The sequence below is a fragment of the Pelophylax lessonae genome (assembly GCF_965119305.1).
Source record: "Pelophylax lessonae genome assembly, chromosome: 2".
In the NCBI taxonomy this organism is placed as follows: Eukaryota; Metazoa; Chordata; class Amphibia; order Anura; family Ranidae; genus Pelophylax; species Pelophylax lessonae.
The window spans coordinates 698,600,841-698,620,378 of NC_138769.1; the positions used below are offsets into that span (position 1 = coordinate 698,600,841).

At 43.9% G+C, this 19,538-nt stretch overlaps 1 protein-coding gene across 2 annotated transcripts in view; it reads left to right on the forward strand.

Moving 5' to 3' along the window:
* ARHGEF17 (Rho guanine nucleotide exchange factor 17) overlaps window positions 1-19,538 on the forward strand; it is a 419,270-nt gene that overhangs the window by 364,974 nt on the left and 34,758 nt on the right. For both annotated transcript variants that reach the window (XM_082245420.1, XM_082245421.1), the window contains exons 14-16: window positions 8,930-9,123; window positions 15,990-16,243; window positions 18,802-19,048. In XM_082245420.1, coding sequence (XP_082101546.1) covers window positions 8,930-9,123; window positions 15,990-16,243; window positions 18,802-19,048 — 695 coding nt within the window. The remainder of the gene's footprint in view (window positions 1-8,929; window positions 9,124-15,989; window positions 16,244-18,801; window positions 19,049-19,538) is intronic.

Sequence of the window (19,538 nt, forward strand, 5' to 3'; positions counted from 1 at the left end):
CAGGTAAATATGAGGGATGATATTAATAATGGAGCTATGGACGAGGCAGAATCCCTATGGATAGAGCTTCAAAGGGAAGGCACGGTGGGGAAGGTAATATTGGGCGTATGCTATAGGCCCCCCAACCAGAGTGAGGATGGGGAGGCGGACCTCATGTTACAGATAGGATTGGCAGCAAGGATGGGAAATGTCATTATAATGGGGGACTTTAATTATCCGGATATAGACTGGGCAGAAGGAACCGCGCACTCAGCCAAGGCTAGGCAGTTCCTAAATATTTTGCAGGACAATTTCATGGGTCAGATGGTGAATGCACCGACAAGAAACAATGCGGTACTTGACCTACTGATTACCAACAATACAGACCTGCTCACGGATATAGAAATACGGGAAAACTTAGGGAGCAGTGACCATAGGTCAATTGGTTTCAGTATTAATTACAGTAATAGGAAACACAAGGGTAATATTAAGACGCTGAATTTCAAAAGAGCCAATTTCCCTAAACTGCGCTCACTGCTAGAAAATATAAAATGGGATAGAACCCTGGGAACAAAGAACACGGAGGAAAAATGGGAGTGCTTCAAGAGCATACTTAACAAGGGGGTGGGCCAGTGCATTCCACAGGGAAATAAATTTAAAAGAGCAAAACTAAACCCTGGGTGGCTAAACTCCAACATAAAAATGTATATTAGAGCTAAAGAAAAGGCCTTCAAAAAATACAAGACTGAGGGGTCAGTGGCAGCATTTAAGCATTATAAAGAGTGTAATAAGAAATGTAAAGATGAAATCAGGGCGGCTAAAATAGAACACGAGAGACATATAGCGGAGGAGAGTAAAAAGAACCCCAAGAAGTTCTTTAAGTATATAAACAGTAAGAAAGCGAGGCCAGAACACATTGGCCCCATAAAAGATGATAAAGGAAAAATGGCCACTGAGGACAGAGAAAAGGCGGAAGTGTTAAAAAATTTCTTTTCTTCAGTCTTCACAAAGGAATCGGGGGGCTACACTAACCCAGCTTGTAAGGCCGAACTAAATAATACACCTCAGGAAGTGCCGCCATGGCTAACAGAAGATAGACTTAGAGCTAAACTAGAGAAGCTTAACATAAATAAATCCCCGGGACCGGATGGCTTGCACCCGAGGGTTCTTAAAGAGCTCAGCCAGGTGATTGCCAGACCATTATTCTTGATCTTTAAGGATAGTTTACAGACGGGTATGGTGCCAGCTGATTGGAAAAAAGCCAACGTGGTACCAATATTTAAAAAGGGGCCGAGATATATCCCGGGTAACTATAGGCCGATCAGCCTAACATCTGTTGTCTGCAAAATATTGGAGGGGATGTTAAGGGACCACATACAAGACTTTAGTAATGAAAACGGTATTATAAGTATTAATCAGCACGGATTCATGAAAAATCGTTCGTGCCAAACCAATCTATTAACCTTCTATGATGAAGTGAGCTGCCACCTAGATAAAGGTAAGCCTGTGGATGTGGTGTATCTGGACTTTGCAAAGGCCTTCGACACCGTTCCCCACAAACGCTTACTGTACAAACTAAGGAAGATAGGTATGGATCAGAAGGTGAGTACCTGGATAGAGAACTGGCTCCAGGGGAGAGTACAGAGGGTGGTGATTAATGGGGAGTACTCGGATTGGGCGGGTGTGGAAAGTGGGGTCCCCCAGGGTTCTGTCCTGGGACCAATCCTGTTTAATTTATTCATAAATGATCTGGAGGAGGGGATATCGAGTACAATCTCAGTATTTGCGGATGATACTAAATTAGGCATGCCAATATCTTCTATGCAGGATGTGGAAACCTTGCAAGCGGACCTGAACAAAATAACGGAGTGGGCAACTACATGGCAGATGAGATTTAATGTTGAAAAATGTAAAGTAATGCACTTGGGGGCCAGAAACCAGAAAGCAAGCTACTCACTAGGGGGGGAACCTCTGGGTGAGTCTAGGATGGAAAAGGACTTGGGGGTACTGGTAGACAACAGGCTTGGCAGTGGCATGCAATGCCAGGCCGCCGCAAGCAAAGCCAACAGAATACTGGGATGTATAAAAAAGGGGATTCACTCCAGAAATAAAGAGATTATTCTTCCACTCTACAAGACTCTGGTCCGGCCACATCTGGAGTATGCTGTCCAGTTCTGGGCACCGGTCCTCAGAAAGGATGTGCTGGAACTGGAGAAAGTCCAGAGAAGGGCAACAAAAATAATTAGGGGGATGGAGGACACCAGCTATGAAGAAAGACTACAAGCCCTGAACTTATTCTCTCTGGAGAAGAGACGATTGAGGGGGGATATGATATCAATGTACAAATACTGTACTGGCGACCCGAGCATAAGGAACAAACTATTCAGAGAAAGGAGATACAATAAGACACGTGGCCACTCACTAAAACTAGAGGAAAGGCGGTTTAACCTTAAAGTGCGTAAGGGGTTCTTCACTGTAAGAGCGGTAAGGATGTGGAATTCTCTTCCACAAGCAGTCGTATCAGCAGGGAGCATTGATAGTTTCAAAAAACTGTTAGATGGACACCTTAAAGACCACAACATACAGGGGTATACAATGTACGGCTAAAAGCAAACACACACACACATCATTGGATGGACTGATGTCTTTTTTCAACCTCACTAACTATGTAACTATGTAAGATCTCTCCAAGCAACCATTGATTCCCAAACAACAAAAGAGCCCCCAGAAACCATGGACTTCCCCAGCAACAATAGATACACCCCAACGATTATAGATCCCCCAGCATCAATAGACCCTCCAGCACACCCTAGTACCCCTTGTCATTACATACATTCAGTGCTGGAAGTGCCGGAACCGCATTCCCCCACGTTCCTGCTGAATAAAAGCCCTGAAGACCAACAATCAAGAGCCTGCAGTGGAATCTCATGCTGCAATTGCACTTGCATGTCTTCCCCAGTTACTGTGATGCCCCAGACACAGGCCCAAAAGGGGCGAATAAACAAACTGTTCAGCATTGATAATCAGGTTGAACTGGATGGACTTGTGTGTTTTTTCAACCACATTACTATGTATCTATGATGATAGTCCGCAAATGATTTGTTAGTGTTGGGAATCACCCAATTGTCATCTGTACATGTTGTGAATAGTGTTATAATATCTGTGTGTCAGTATTGTGGGATAACCCCTAGTGACAGTGTGTCATTTATTATTGGACCTTCCTTAGTGTCAGTGTGTCATTATTGTAGGACTTTCCTTAGTGTCAGTGTGTCATTATTGTGGGACCTTCCTTAGTGTCAGTGTGTCAATTGTTGTGGGACCTTCCCTAGTGTCAGTGTGTCATTATTGTAGGACCTTCCTTAGTGTCAGTGTGTCATTATTGTAGGACTTTCCTTAGTGTCAGTGTGTCATTATTGTGGGACCTTCCTTAGTGTCAGTGTGTCAATTGTTGTGGGACCTTCCTTAGTGTCAGTGTGTCATTATTGTAGGACCTTCCTTAGTGTCAGTGTGTCATTATTGTGGGACCTTCCCTAGTGTCAGTGTGTCATTATTGTGGGACCTTCCTTAGTGTCAGTGTGTCAATTGTGGTGGGACCTTCCTTAGTGTCAGTGTGTCATTATTGTACGACCTTTCTTAGTGTCAGTGTGTCAATTGTTGTGGGACCTTCCCTAGTGTCAGTGTGTCATTATTGTAGGACCTTCCTTAGTGTCAGTGTGTCATTATTGTGGGACCTTCCCTAGTGTCAGTGTGTCATTATTGTGGGACCTTCCCTAGTGTCAGTGTGTCATTATTGTGGGACCTTCCTTAGTGTCAGTGTGTCAATTGTGGTGGGACCTTCCTTAGTGTCAGTGTGTCATTATTGTACGACCTTTCTTAGTGTCAGTGTGTCAATTGTTGTGGGACCTTCCCTAGTGTCAGTGTGTCATTATTGTAGGACCTTCCTTAGTGTCAGTGTGTCATTATTGTGGGACCTTCCCTAGTGTCAGTGTGTCATTATTGTGGGACCTTTTTTAGTGTCAGTGTGTCAATTGTGGTGGGACCTTCCTTAGTGTCAGTGTGTCATTATTGTACGACCTTTCTTAGTGTCAGTGTGTCAATTGTTGTGGGACCTTCCCTAGTGTCAGTGTGTCATTATTGTGGGACCTTCCCTAGTGTCAGTGTGTCATTATTGTAGGACCTTCCTTAGTGTCAGTGTGTCATTATTGTGGGACCTTCCCTAGTGTCAGTGTGTCATTATTGTGGGACCTTCCTTAGTGTCAGTGTGTCAATTGTTGTGGGACCTTCCCTAGTGTCAGTGTGTCATTATTGTAGGACGTTCCTTAGTGTCAGTGTGTCATTATTGTAGGACGTTCCTTAGTGTCAGTGTGTCATTATTGTAGGACTTTCCTTAGTGTCAGTGTGTCATTATTGTGGGACCTTCCTTAGTGTCAGTGTGTCAATTGTTGTGGGACCTTCCTTAGTGTCAGTGTGTCATTATTGTAGGACCTTCCTTAGTGTCAGTGTGTCATTATTGTGGGACCTTCCCTAGTGTCAGTGTGTCATTATTGTGGGACCTTCCTTAGTGTCAGTGTGTCAATTGTGGTGGGACCTTCCTTAGTGTCAGTGTGTCATTATTGTACGACCTTTCTTAGTGTCAGTGTGTCAATTGTTGTGGGACCTTCCCTAGTGTCAGTGTGTCATTATTGTAGGACCTTCCTTAGTGTCAGTGTGTCATTATTGTGGGACCTTCCCTAGTGTCAGTGTGTCATTATTGTGGGACCTTCCCTAGTGTCAGTGTGTCATTATTGTGGGACCTTCCTTAGTGTCAGTGTGTCAATTGTGGTGGGACCTTCCTTAGTGTCAGTGTGTCATTATTGTACGACCTTTCTTAGTGTCAGTGTGTCAATTGTTGTGGGACCTTCCCTAGTGTCAGTGTGTCATTATTGTAGGACCTTCCTTAGTGTCAGTGTGTCATTATTGTGGGACCTTCCCTAGTGTCAGTGTGTCATTATTGTGGGACCTTCCTTAGTGTCAGTGTGTCAATTGTGGTGGGACCTTCCTTAGTGTCAGTGTGTCATTATTGTACGACCTTTCTTAGTGTCAGTGTGTCAATTGTTGTGGGACCTTCCCTAGTGTCAGTGTGTCATTATTGTGGGACCTTCCCTAGTGTCAGTGTGTCATTATTGTAGGACCTTCCTTAGTGTCAGTGTGTCATTATTGTGGGACCTTCCCTAGTGTCAGTGTGTCATTATTGTGGGACCTTCCTTAGTGTCAGTGTGTCAATTGTTGTGGGACCTTCCCTAGTGTCAGTGTGTCATTATTGTAGGACGTTCCTTAGTGTCAGTGTGTCATTATTGTAGGACGTTCCTTAGTGTCAGTGTGTCATTATTGTAGGACTTTCCTTAGTGTCAGTGTGTCATTATTGTGGGACCTTCCTTAGTGTCAGTGTGTCAATTGTTGTGGGACCTTCCTTAGTGTCAGTGTGTCATTATTGTAGGACCTTCCTTAGTGTCAGTGTGTCATTATTGTGGGACCTTCCCTAGTGTCAGTGTGTCATTATTGTGGGACCTTCCTTAGTGTCAGTGTGTCAATTGTGGTGGGACCTTCCTTAGTGTCAGTGTGTCATTATTGTACGACCTTTCTTAGTGTCAGTGTGTCAATTGTTGTGGGACCTTCCCTAGTGTCAGTGTGTCATTATTGTAGGACCTTCCTTAGTGTCAGTGTGTCATTATTGTGGGACCTTCCCTAGTGTCAGTGTGTCATTATTGTGGGACCTTCCCTAGTGTCAGTGTGTCATTATTGTGGGACCTTCCTTAGTGTCAGTGTGTCAATTGTGGTGGGACCTTCCTTAGTGTCAGTGTGTCATTATTGTACGACCTTTCTTAGTGTCAGTGTGTCAATTGTTGTGGGACCTTCCCTAGTGTCAGTGTGTCATTATTGTAGGACCTTCCTTAGTGTCAGTGTGTCATTATTGTGGGACCTTCCCTAGTGTCAGTGTGTCATTATTGTGGGACCTTCCTTAGTGTCAGTGTGTCAATTGTGGTGGGACCTTCCTTAGTGTCAGTGTGTCATTATTGTACGACCTTTCTTAGTGTCAGTGTGTCAATTGTTGTGGGACCTTCCCTAGTGTCAGTGTGTCATTATTGTGGGACCTTCCCTAGTGTCAGTGTGTCATTATTGTAGGACCTTCCTTAGTGTCAGTGTGTCATTATTGTGGGACCTTCCCTAGTGTCAGTGTGTCATTATTGTGGGACCTTCCTTAGTGTCAGTGTGTCAATTGTTGTGGGACCTTCCCTAGTGTCAGTGTGTCATTATTGTAGGACGTTCCTTAGTGTCAGTGTGTCATTATTGTAGGACGTTCCTTAGTGTCAGTGTGTCATTATTGTAGGACGTTCCTTAGTGTCAGTGTGTCATTATTGTAGGACCTTCCTTAGTGTCAGTGTGTCATTATTGTAGGACATTCCTTAGTGTCAGTGTGTCATTATTGTAGGACCTTCCTTAGTGTCAGTGTGTCATTATTGTAGGACCTTCCTTAGTGTCAGTGTGTCATTATTGTAGGACTTTCCTTAGTGTCAGTGTGTCATTATTGTGGGACCTTCCTTAGTGTCAGTGTGTCAATTGTTGTGGGACCTTCCTTAGTGTCAGTGTGTCATTATTGTAGGACCTTCCTTAGTGTCAGTGTGTCATTATTGTGGGACCTTCCCTAGTGTCAATGTGTCATTATTGTGGGACCTTCCTTAGTGTCAGTGTGTCAATTGTGGTGGGACCTTCCTTAGTGTCAGTGTGTCATTATTGTACGACCTTTCTTAGTGTCAGTGTGTCATTATTGTAGGACATTCCTTAGTGTCAGTGTGTCATTATTGTAGGACCTTCCTTAGTGTCAGTGTGTCATTATTGTAGGACCTTCCTTAGTGTCAGTGTGTCATTATTGTAGGACTTTCCTTAGTGTCAGTGTGTCATTATTGTGGAACCTTCCTTAGTGTCAGTGTGTCAATTGTGGTGGGACCTTCCTTAGTGTCAGTGTGTCATTATTGTACGACCTTTCTTAGTGTCAGTGTGTCAATTGTTGTGGGACCTTCCCTAGTGTCAGTGTGTCATTATTGTAGGACCTTCCTTAGTGTCAGTGTGTCATTATTGTGGGACCTTCCCTAGTGTCAGTGTGTCATTATTGTGGGACCTTCCCTAGTGTCAGTGTGTCATTATTGTGGGACCTTCCTTAGTGTCAGTGTGTCAATTGTGGTGGGACCTTCCTTAGTGTCAGTGTGTCATTATTGTACGACCTTTCTTAGTGTCAGTGTGTCATTATTGTAGGACCTTCCCTAGTGTCAGTGTGTCATTATTGTAGGACCTTCCTTAGTGTCAGTGTGTCATTATTGTGGGACCTTCCTTAGTGTCAGTGTGTCATTATTGTAGGCCGTTCCTTAGTGTCAGTGTGTCATTATTGTAGGACCTTCCTTAGTGTCAGTGTGTCATTATTGTAGGACCTTCCTTGGTGTCAGTGTGTCATTATTGTAGGACCTTCCTTAGTGTCAGTGTGTCATTATTGTAGGACGTTCCTTAGTGTCAGTGTGTCATTATTGTAGGACCTTCCTTAGTGTCAGTGTGTCATTATTGTAGGACCTTCCTTAGTGTCAGTGTGTCATTATTGTAGGACGTTCCTTAGTGTCAGTGTGTCATTATTGTAGGACGTTCCTTAGTGTCAGTGTGTCATTATTGTAGGACCTTCCTTAGTGTCAGTGTGTCATTATTGTAGGACCTTCCTTAGTGTCAGTGTGTCATTATTGTAGGCCGTTCCTTAGTGTCAGTGTGTCATTATTGTGGGACGTTCCTTAGTGTCAGTGTGTCATTATTGTAGGACGTTCCTTAGTGTCAGTGTGTCATTATTGTAGGACGTTCCTTAGTGTCAGTGTGTCATTATTGTGGGACCTTCCTTAGTGTCAGTGTGTCATTATTGTAGGACGTTCCTTAGTGTCAGTGTGTCATTATTGTGGGACCTTCCTTAGTGTCAGTGTGTCATTATTGTGGGACCTTCCTTAGTGTCAGTGTGTCATTATTGTAGGACCTTCCTTGGTGTCAGTGTGTCATTATTGTAGGACCTTCCCTAGTGTCAGTGTGTCATTATTGTAGGACCTTCCTTAGTGTCAGTGTGTCATTATTGTAGGACCTTCCTTAGTGTCAGTGTGTCATTATTGTGGGACCTTCCTTAGTGTCAGTGTGTCATTATTGTGGGACGTTCCTTAGTGTCAGTGTGTCATTATTGTGGGACCTTCCTTAGTGTCAGTGTGTCATTATTGTGGGACCTTCCTTAGTGTCAGTGTGTCATTATTGTAGGACCTTCCTTGGTGTCAGTGTGTCATTATTGTAGGACGTTCCTTAGTGTCAGTGTGTCATTATTGTGGGACCTTCCTTAGTGTCAGTGTGTCATTATTGTGGGACCTTCTTTAGTGTCAGTGTGTCATTATTGTAGGACCTTTCTTGGTGTCAGTGTGTCATTATTGTAGGACCTTCCCTAGTGTCAGTGTGTCATTATTGTAGGACCTTCCTTAGTGTCAGTGTGTCATTATTGTAGGACCTTCCTTGGTGTCAGTGTGTCATTATTGTGGGACCTTCCCTAGTGTCAGTGTGTCATTATTGTGGGACCTTCCTTGGTGTCAGTGTGTCATTATTGTGGGACCTTCCCTAGTGTCAGTGTGTCATTATTGTGGGACCTTCCTTGGTGTCAGTGTGTCATTATTGTGGGGTATTTTGTTGATATCTTTTAAAACTGTGTAAAGAGCAATGATGATTGTTAATGCAGAACCCATAACAACCAATCAAATGTAATAATTTACTGATCTGTCAGTAGTTAAGTGAAATGTGATTGGTTACCTTTAGTAGATTGACAATCCTTATTTTTTAGGGCTGATGTACTGGATAAGCCTGAATGTCTTTTCATATATCGCCTCACTGACCCTCCTCCTTGTCCCCATAGTTCTCCTGCGCCTCCCCCAGTCACAGCAGTTCAGACAATGTCCACGAGGTCTGGGTGTGTAACAGCGATGGATATGTGGGTCAAGTCTGCCTCCTCAGCATCAGAAATGAGCCAACGGTAGAGGCCTGTATCGCGGTGTGCTCTGCCCGAATCCTGTGCATCGCTTCTGTGCCGGGACTGAAGAGGAACTGCAGGTATGTCAGATCCATTGTTGAAAGGGTAGTAATCATAGTAACAGATAGGGGTTGATTTACTAAAACTGGAGAGTGCAAAATCTGGTGCATCTGTGCATGGTAGCCAATCAGCTTCTAACTTCAGCTTGTTCAGTTAGGCTTTGACATAAAAAAAAAAAAAAAATGGAAGCTGATTGGTTTCTATGCAGAGCTGCACCAGATTTTGCACTCTCTAGTTTTAGTAAATCAACCCCATAGTGTGCTACATTCATCAGGTGTGAATCAAGTCTTCCCATATATTCAACTACAATCAGGTCTTTCTATATATTATACTACATATACTTGAAAATGTACATCTGGAAACAATAAGCAGCTGCTGTTGCTGAGAGCATGAGCTGTCACTCAAACCTCCACCTTAAGAATGTCCCACTCCAGCACTTTCCCAAAGTGGGTTTACAAATACTAATTTATATTTGCATGGATAATGGATCCAGCCTTGTGCCTTCTGTGTGGCAATATCTAGGCCACCTTATAGGTCAGTCAGTAAGAACATGGGCATTGCATTGTTGAATAGGATGGGCCTATTGTACTCTGTAATGACATTACTGAAAGAAATCCAGGCTGCTGTGTGCCCACAAGATCCAACAAAAGAGGTATGTAATGTAGACCATAGCTATTAGTTGTTTTATGTATTTATTCCCACTGGTTTGCTTTAAAGGATTACGGGCAGAAACAATGCTATATGCAAGGAAGGCAACACTCAGTATCCATCTACATATCCTACATACAGTCAGGTCCATAAATATTGGGACATCAACACAATTCTAATCTTTTTGGCTCTATACACCACCACAATGGATTTGAAATGAAACAAACAAGATATCCTTTAACTGCAGACTTTCAGCTTTAATTTGAGGGTATTTACATCCAAATCAGGTGAACGGTGTAGGAATTACAACAGTTTGTATATGTGCCTCCCCCTTTTTAAGGGATCAAAAGTAATGGGACAATTGGCTGCTCAGCTGTTCCATGGCCAGGTGAGTGTTATTCCCTCATTATCCCATTTACAAGGAGCAGATAAAAGGTCCAGAGTTCATTTCAAGTGTGCTATTTGCATTTGGAATCTGTTGCTGTCAACTCTCAATATGAGATCAAAAGAGCTGTCACTATCAGTGAAGCAAGCCATCATTAGGCTGAAAAAACAAAACAAACCCATCAGAGAGATAGCAAAAACATTAGGTGTGGCCAAATCAACTGTTTGGAACATCCTTAAAAAGAGCTCAGCAACACCAAAAGACCCGGAAGACCACAGAAAACAACTGTGGTGGATGACCGAAGAATTCTTTCCCTGGTGAAGAAAACACCCTTCACAACAGTTGGCCAGATCAAGAACACTCTCCTGGAGGTAGGTGTATGTGTGTCAAAGTCAACAATCAAGAGAAGACTTCACCAGAGTGAATACAGAGGGTTCACCACAAGATGTAAACCATTGGTGAGCCTCAAAAACAGGAAGGCCAGATTAGAGTTTGCCAAACAACATCTAAAAAAAGCCTTCACAGTTCTGGAACAACATCCTATGGACAGAGGAGGCCAAGATCAACTTGTACCAGAGTGATGGGAAGAGAAGAGTATGGAGAAGGAAAGGAACTGCTCATGATCCAAAGCATACCACCTCATCAGTGAAGCATGGTGGTGGTAGTGTCATGGCGTGGGCATGTATGGCTGCCAATGGAACTGGTTCTCTTGTATTTATTGATGATGTGACTGCTGACAAAAGCAGCAGGATGAAGTCTGAAGTTTTTTGGGCAATATTATCTGCTCATATTCAGCCAAATGCTTCAGAACTCATTGGACGGCGCTTCACAGTGCAGATGGACAATGACCCGAAGCATACTGCGAAAGCAACCAAAGCGTTTTTAAGGGAAAGAAGTGGAATGTTATGCAATGGCCAACTCAATCACCTAACCTGAATCCGATTGAGCATGCATTTCACTTGCTGAAGACAAAACTGAAGGGAAAATGCCCCAAGAACAAGCAGGAACTGAAGACAGTTGCAGTAGAGGCTTGGCAGAGCATCACCAGGGATGAAACCCAGCGTCTGGTTATGTCTTTGCGTTCCAGACTTCAGGCTGTATTTGACTGCAAAGGATTTGCAACCAAGTATTAAAACGTGAAAGTTTGATTTATGATTGTTAATCTGTCCCATTACTTTTGGTCCCTTAAAAAGTGGAAGGCACATATACAAACTGTTGTAATTCCTACACCGCTCACCTGATTTAGATGTAAATACCCTCAAATTAAAGCTGAAAGTCTGCAGTTAAAGCACATCTTGTTTGTTTCATTTCAAATCTATTGTGATGGTGTATAGAGCTAAAAAGATTAGAATTGTGTCGATGTCCCAATATTTATGGAATTGACTGTATCTATACATCACTACATGCTGCAGTTAGGAGCTCCAAACCCAGGGCGCCCATATTATGTGTTGCCAGTGTTAGGGAATGGTCACAATTATTAGCAGGACTGCAGTCTCTTGCCTCTTTTTTGACATTCAGAACTTGCCAGCTGTGCAGTAACCAGTCAGGAATCGTGGCAGAAAGGTTTTGCTATTGGAGTATCAAATGCGTATAAGAAGCCAGGTACTGACTATCCCCATCTTCCCTTCCCCAGATTCACCCTATAACTAAACTATCACTCAGACAGTCCCTTTTAAAAATGCATATCAAAAATGTTTTTAAGAGTGGACATTGAATGGACCATTATCTTCTGGAGGAAACACTGAGAGATAAACATTCCAAGAAGACTAAAGCGTTCCTTGCATGGTTTGTCAGAGGTATCAAGTTTCTTTCTGTGGTTTGCGGTGTCTGCGTACATGATGGCATGACTCAGCCTGTTATGGTGACAGCGGCACTGAGGTTACCCCAGGAAAAAATATTGTTTACTGGATTTGGGAGGAATCCAGTGTCGAAAGACTTCAAGGACCATCTTTTCACTCTGTGGAAGGATCCTTTCTATATGGGGAGACATGAATCAGAAAGGGATGGATGTTGGGTAAGAGGGGACCTAAACTTTACTTTGATCCAATCTGTTTTACAACACCTCCTGCAGCTGTCTTGTTATTTATGGTGCTCATAAACATTAAATGTCCTGACTAGGTGGTGATCCAATGTCTGGAAGACATTTCGTAGTAGTCCCCAGCAAGCGTTTTTGGGGAATTAAAATGACCGGGCAGGTCTGTCTGCTCACCTCTCCCTTGTGTTGTCCTTTGCCTCTTGGAACTGAAGTGCTCCTGAGGGTGAAAATGCCCAAAAATACATTGTGTGACAGTCAAATCGGGCATGCACATCTGATTGTTCACTAACGTTTAGAGCAAGCTTTAACTAATGGTAAAAAAAGGTGTAATGCTTAAAAGTATGTAAACTCTAAAAGGTAAAAAAAGGTGTAATACTTAAAAGTATGTAAACTGTAAAAAGAACATCGCTTGTTTTCTAGATTTTGGTCTGTTAAATAAACCACTGAAAGTGTTTTTGTTATATTTGTTCGATAATATTTAGTGATCTTGCCTGGAATCCAGTGCTATCCTGTGTTCTGTGCACTCTACAACCTCATCTAAAGTGTTATCAGCCCTACCCAGTTCGCCCCAATGAACAACACAACACCTCTCCACCATGGTATGGAGAGTAGGAGGTGTTTTGTAGACCTAACACACCCCTGTCCCAGGGTGAGAACGCTGCCCCTCTATAGAATGCAGTACAGAGAGTGAGCGTTGTCACCTTAAGGTAGAAAGTGTGTTACAGGCAGGGTTACTAAGGTGAAGATAAAGAAAAAAAAAAGACTAATGCATTAACCAAATCTGAGGACTAGTAAGTTGCTATATATATAATATGTGTATATATATATATATATATATAAAAAAAATATATATATTTTTTTGGTGCGTTTTGATATATTTTACCATTCAGCTGCTTTGGGCTCCCTCCAAAGGCTGGAACCCAAATGATGAGGCTTTCAAGCACAGCCAGCGAATCAGTGGCTCCATCTGAACAAAGATTCTGCCTTACATTGAAAGAAAAAAGTATTTGATCCCCTGTTGATTTTGTACGTTTGTCGAATAACAAAGAAATGATCAGTCTATAGTTTTAATGATAGGTTTATTTGAACAGCAAGAGACAGAATAAGAACAAAAATATCCAGAAAAATGCTTTTTAAAAAAGTTATAAATTGATTTGCATTTTAATGAGTGGAATAAGTATTTGACCCCTTTGCAAAACATGACTTAGTACTTGGTGGCAAAACCTTTGTTGACAATCACAGAGGTCAGACGTTTCTTGTAGTGGGCCACAAAGTTTGCACACATCTCAGGAGGGATTTTGCCCCATTCCTTTTGCAGATCCTCCTCAAGTCATTAAGGTTTCGGGGCTGACGTTTGGAAACTCGAACCTTCAGTTCCCTCCACATATTTTCTATGGGATTAAGGTCTGGGGACTGGCTAGGCCACTCCGGGACCTTAATGTGCTCTTCTTTTTTGCCTTGGCCATTTGTTATGGGTCACTGTCATGTTGGAATACCCATCCAAGACCCATTTTCAATGCCCTGGCTAAGGGAAGGAGATTCTCACCCAAGATTTGACGGTACATGGCCCCGTTCATCATCCCTTTGATGCGGCAAAGTTGTTCTGTCCCCTTAGCAGAAAAATATCCCCAAAGTATAATGTTTCCGCCTCCATGTTTGACTGTGGGGATGGTGTTCTTGGGGTCATAGGCAGCACTCCTCCTCCTCCAAACACGGTGAGTTGAGTTGATGCCAAAGAGCTCAATTTTGGTCTCATCAGACCACAACCCTTTCACCCAGTTCTCCTCTGATTCATTCAGATGTTCATTACCAAACTTTAAATGGGCCTGTACATGTGCTTTCTTGAGCAGTGGACACCCGGCTTAGCCTCACAGCGAGCCGCTGAGAGCCTGAGTCGGAAGCTCCCCGCCCCACCACAGCCCAGCGCTCCAATGAGCGAGGAGGGGGCAGAGCGGAGAGCTGTGAAAACTGACAGTCAGCAGCTCTCTGCTCGGGGAGCTGTCAGAGCCCAGCGATCAGCAGTGTTCGATCGCTCGGTTCTCAGTGTAGAGGCGCCAGGGGACAGATGCAGCATCCACCTAGGTAAGTATAAATAGGGGAAAAAGCCAAACCCTTTTTCCTTTAACCACTTTACCACCGGAGGATTTTGCTGTCTTGCGTCTGGGCCACTTTTTGCGATTCGGCACTGTGCAAATTTAACTGACAATTGCGCGATCATGCAATGCCGTACCCAAACGAAATTTACGTCCTCTTTTTTCCACAAACAGTGCTTTCTTTTGGTGGTATTTGATCACCTGTGCGATTTTTACTTTTTGCGCTATAAACAAAAAAAGAGCGACAATTTTGAAAAAATAACAATATTTTTCAAATTTTTTTATATGAAATCCCCCCCCCAAAAAATGTAAAAATCAAAATTTTTTATCATTTTAGGCCAATTTGTTTTCTGCTACATATTTTTAGTAAAAAAAATCGCAATAAGCGTATTTTGATTGGTTTGCGCAAAAGTTATTGCGTTTACTAACTAAGGGAAAGATTTCTGTCATTTTTGGTGTTTTTTTTTTTTTTAACGCGTAATGGCGCCGATCTGCGATTTTTTTTTTTTTTTTTTTTGTGGGACTGCGACATTGCGGCGGACAGATCGGACCCTTGACTGACATTTTTGATACTTTTGGGGGTACCAGTGACATTACTACAGTAATCAGTGTTATAAATATGCACTGTTACTGTAAAAATGACACTGGCAGGGAAGGGGTTAATTTTTATTGGTGATCAAGGGGTTAATGTATGCCTGGTGCTTACTGACGTGTGTGGGGGGAGGTGAATGAGTGACACAGGGACAGATCGCAGGTTCAGCAATGCGGAACCCTGCAATCTGACCCTGCCTGTCACTTAGGAGATCCGCCTGCTTTGTTTACACAAGCGGGTGGATCTCCACACTCGATTCCCCGACGATCGGGGAAGAGCGGCGGTGATCACTGCCGCTCCTCCCCTGGCCCGACTCCCGCTGTGACTGAATACAGCGGGAGCAAGCCTCCGGCGGGGGAATGTCTGGCGACGTAGGTCTACGTCGTCAGACGTTATCGTGCCGCAGTAGAGGCTCAGTGAGCAGCTGTAAAGTGGTTAAGAGGGTGCTCCTAATTTCAGTTCTTTACCTGTATAGAAGACAAATAAGAGCCAGAAATCTTGCTGATTGATAGGGGATAAAATAATTATTTCACTCATTAAAATGCAAATCAATTTATACATTTTTGGAAAAGCATTTTTCTGGATATTTTTGTTGTTGTTCTGTCTCTCACTGTTAAAGTAAACCTACCATTAAAGTTATAGACGGATCATTTCTTTGTCAGTGGGCAAATGTACAAAATCAGCAGTGAATCAAATACTTTTTTCCCTCACTGTCTGTTGCCCACTCTCTCCACCTCCATACATTTCTGTTGGCTAACATGGTCACCTATTGTACTGTTGAGCCAACACTAATGTTAGGATTGAGGGGGCAGACAAAGTCTGACACTACCTAGAAGAGCTTTGCCTTTTCAAAACACCCGGGCATTTTGCCAAAGACAGGAACAATGAAAATTGCTGCAGATATGTTCTGACATTTCTAGATGCCTGTTCTATATACGTGTTAGCCGTTTTTTTATTTTTTTTACGTTCACTTCGCACAAGAGACGAGTAGGGCTTCAAGAAATGTGGGGCTGTTTGAATCTTACAGGTTAAAAAAACGTGTTGTGGTTACCTTGAATTCCTTGCTGAAAAGATGAAACAAGTTCTTATTAGATGTGGAAAGTATCTCAATAATAATGTCTTCTCTCATGCAGAGACAGGCCGGCAGCTCTGGCCAACCAGAGGTCAGAGCGTCTCCCGCAGAGCTCCCTGGATGAACCGGCGTCCCAGCAGTGCCTCCATATCTCCATCTCCGGCTCCTCACTGGAACTCTCTGAACACACAGACAGTGCCAGCCGGGATTTGGTGCCATTCGATAGCGATGACACGGATGATGAGTCCTCCCCTAGCCCCTCGGGAACCCTCCAGAGTCAGGCCAGCCGCTCTACCATCTCCTCCAGCTTCGGCAGTAAGTTTTACTTCACCTTACTGTATCAAAAATTTTGCATTCCCACTGCTGTTTTCCAGCGTGTATTTAAATCTGGTTGTTGTCATCAGGTAACAATCTGTATATAAATAATTGATTAATTACTATTACATTTGTATGCATTTTTACCCCTATAATAACAACCGAGCCGGATTTTTTTTTACTAAATCAGTGTGCCAGATAAAAACCATATACGTCCTTTCAAATATGCATAAAAATGATTTAGGTATGCAAACTAGTCATAGACTTACCCTTAAAGCCCAACAGAACCTTTTAGTTTGAATCGGCTAAATACATTCTAGGTGCTTCAAAAGAAAAAAATGCGCAAAGTTTGTTTGTTTTTTTTTTTTTTTAAGAAAGCAGCTACAGCTTAAAGCATGGGTGTCAAAACGTTTGGCTTCCCTGGGCCACATTGAGTGTAAAGAAATTTTCTCGGGCCGCATATAAAATATATACTATAGTTAAGGTATATAATAAAACGCTGCTGCGCCCTTCCAGCGCCGCCGCGTTCCCCCCGCACTAATTTAACACAACTAGAGGATGATTAAAGTGGTGATGGTGGTAGGAGTCAGAAACACTGCACATGCTGGGATATTTACAGTTATGTGCTGGGGGATAGTTGCACCCTTAGCACATGTGACTTAGGCAGCCAGAAAATGTCATATTCATATTCATGTATGAACAAGGACATGACATATTATGACAAAACACAACTAGTTATTAAAAAACTCATTGCAACAATTTACACACGCTAATGCACATACCTTTTCTACTTATTTTGTAGACTGCTGGCGGGTAATGCTGGTGGTTACTGCTGGTGGTTACTGCTGGTGGGTAATTCTGGCGATTACTGCTGGCGGGTAATGCTGGCGATTACTGCTGGCGGGTAATGCTGGCACTGCTGGTGGGTAAAACTGGTCATGCGGGTACTGCTGGTCATGATGTCAGGTACTGCTGGAGGAAGCAGCGGCTGCAGTAGAGAGGCGGTGCCCATCAATGCAGCCGCACCGGTGCCCATCAATGCAGCCGCACCGGTGCCCATCAATGCAGCCGCACCGGTGCCCATCAATGCAGCCGCACCAGTGCCCATCAATGCAGCCGCACCCGTGCCCATCAATGCAGCCGCACCCGTGCCCATCACTGTGGGTCCTGCTGGCCGCTGGCCTGTAGGTTCTGCTGGGAGGTGGCCATGGATTGTGGGTCCTGCTAGCCACTGGCCTGTAGGTTCTGCTGGGTGCTGGCCATGGCCTTTGGGTCCTGCTGGCTGCTGGCCTGTAGGTTCTGCTGGGAGATGGCCATAACCTGTGGGCCACAGGCCATGGCCAGCTCCCAGCAGGACCCACAGGCTGTCGCAGCAGGACCCACAGTGTTGAGGGCTATTTTGAGGTTACTAGGTGGGCACTGGAGCAGGATAAACGGGGGTTAGATAGATGGGATGTGGGGTTCATCTGGGGGTGTCAGGGACTCACCTCAGCAATGGCAGCTGCCAGCTCAGCAGGTCCCTGCACGGCCTCCTCCAGTCCTGGGTGGGTTGATGCTCCTGTCCTAGGATCAAGTAAAACTGCCAGTGCTCAGCCCCGCAGCCTCAATCAAGTCACATGTGTCCTGACTCCCTAGCGTGCCCTGCCTCTCCCTGCCTCCAAGATCTGGCAGTTGTAGTCTCCTGGCTGGCTGCGCTGCTCTCAAGTCTCCACCCACCGGGAGATTGAACACGGCCGTGGACTACAACTCCCAGAATGCATCAGCATCGTCAGCTAGTTAGCAGCAGGCCACTACGGCCGTGTCCCTTGCCTGACAGAAGCCACAAAAAGAAAAAAAAAAATTGTGAAGGCGGGAGACTGTGTGGAGCTCCGCGGCTGGTGGGCCGCATTGCCTGCACCTCCGGGCCGCAGGTTGGACATGGCCGGGAAAGCATTTGTTACCCCAACACGTCATATTCCTTATACGTGCCTGCTGTGACATGTACTTGTATGAGAAAGTCTCCTGTTCTCTTTGTATTGTTTCCTTTTTGTGAAATCCCTGGTGTTCCTGCCAGTCCCTCTGCTTTCCTATAAAAAACTGACCACACTAAGCAGGAGAGCACACTGTAGTCAGTTCTCTAGCTATGCTGGGAACTGGGAAAAGTGTGCTCTCCTCCAATAAATACACCTGCTGCACAGCCATTCACTGGGAAGCTCGTGTGCTGCTGCTTCTCCTCCCCCTAGCTCCTATGCAACTGAGAACAGAGGATTTGCGATCACTTATAAAAAAGGGAAAAAAGGTATTTATCATGTTTATTTCTATACAAAAATGTTTTACCTTTCATTTCTATTTTAACCTGAATTTTTTTATTTTACAAGGGGAGGGTTTACAATCACTTTAAGTAGAAAAGCATGTCCCCTGCCAGCATGCTGCAGAGTGGAATTGGGGCCCAACACTCCCCTACAGCGCTTCATCAGCAAAAGCTCTGTCTCCGACTCAGCAGAGGGCATGTCTGACCTCAGCATAGAGACTTTGAATACATTTGTTGTGTATGCATCTAATGAGCTCCTGTTCCCTAGATGAAGAGATGCCGAGTGCCAAGGACACCACAGCCGAGACCACCAGCTCAGAGGAGGAGCAAGAATCCGGGTTCCTTCCAATTCCCACCAACTTCAACCAGAGCCGGGAGAGCGAAAGCCCCACTGAGGGACCAGCAATAAGGAGACCCAGCCGCAGCTCCTTCTCACGGGGCAGCCTTGAGGATCTCATGAGCATCGACCCTGAGGCTTATCAGAGCTCTATGTGGCTAGGCACAGAGGATGGCTGGTGAGAGACACCAATTTATTCACCGTACTTTGTGTATGAAGGGAAATCTATGTTATTGTACAAACCCAGTATGCTTTGAAGGAGGGTAGTTATTGCTCTTTTTTCAGGTATGAAGGGTTCTACCTTATTTATTATACTGTATATGTGTGTTAAAATGCAGAAGAACCCATCTTTGCCATTTTAAGTTTAACAAAGTTTAAAATGAATGACACACAAGGGTCATTAATTTTAAACCTTGTTGACCAATTTGTTATTATCTGCAGCTTTAACACCTACCTAGACAAAATACAGCCTCTTATACATTCCTTCGTAATGGGAAATTGGATGTTCTGAAGCTCAGAACGTAATGTATAGTACATTCACATCAGTCCTTGCCTCAAGGAGCTTACAATCTAAGCTCCTAACTCACATGCATACATACATATACTAGGGCAAGTTTAGACAGGAACCAATTAACCTACCAGCATGTCTTCCGAGGGTGCGAGAAAAC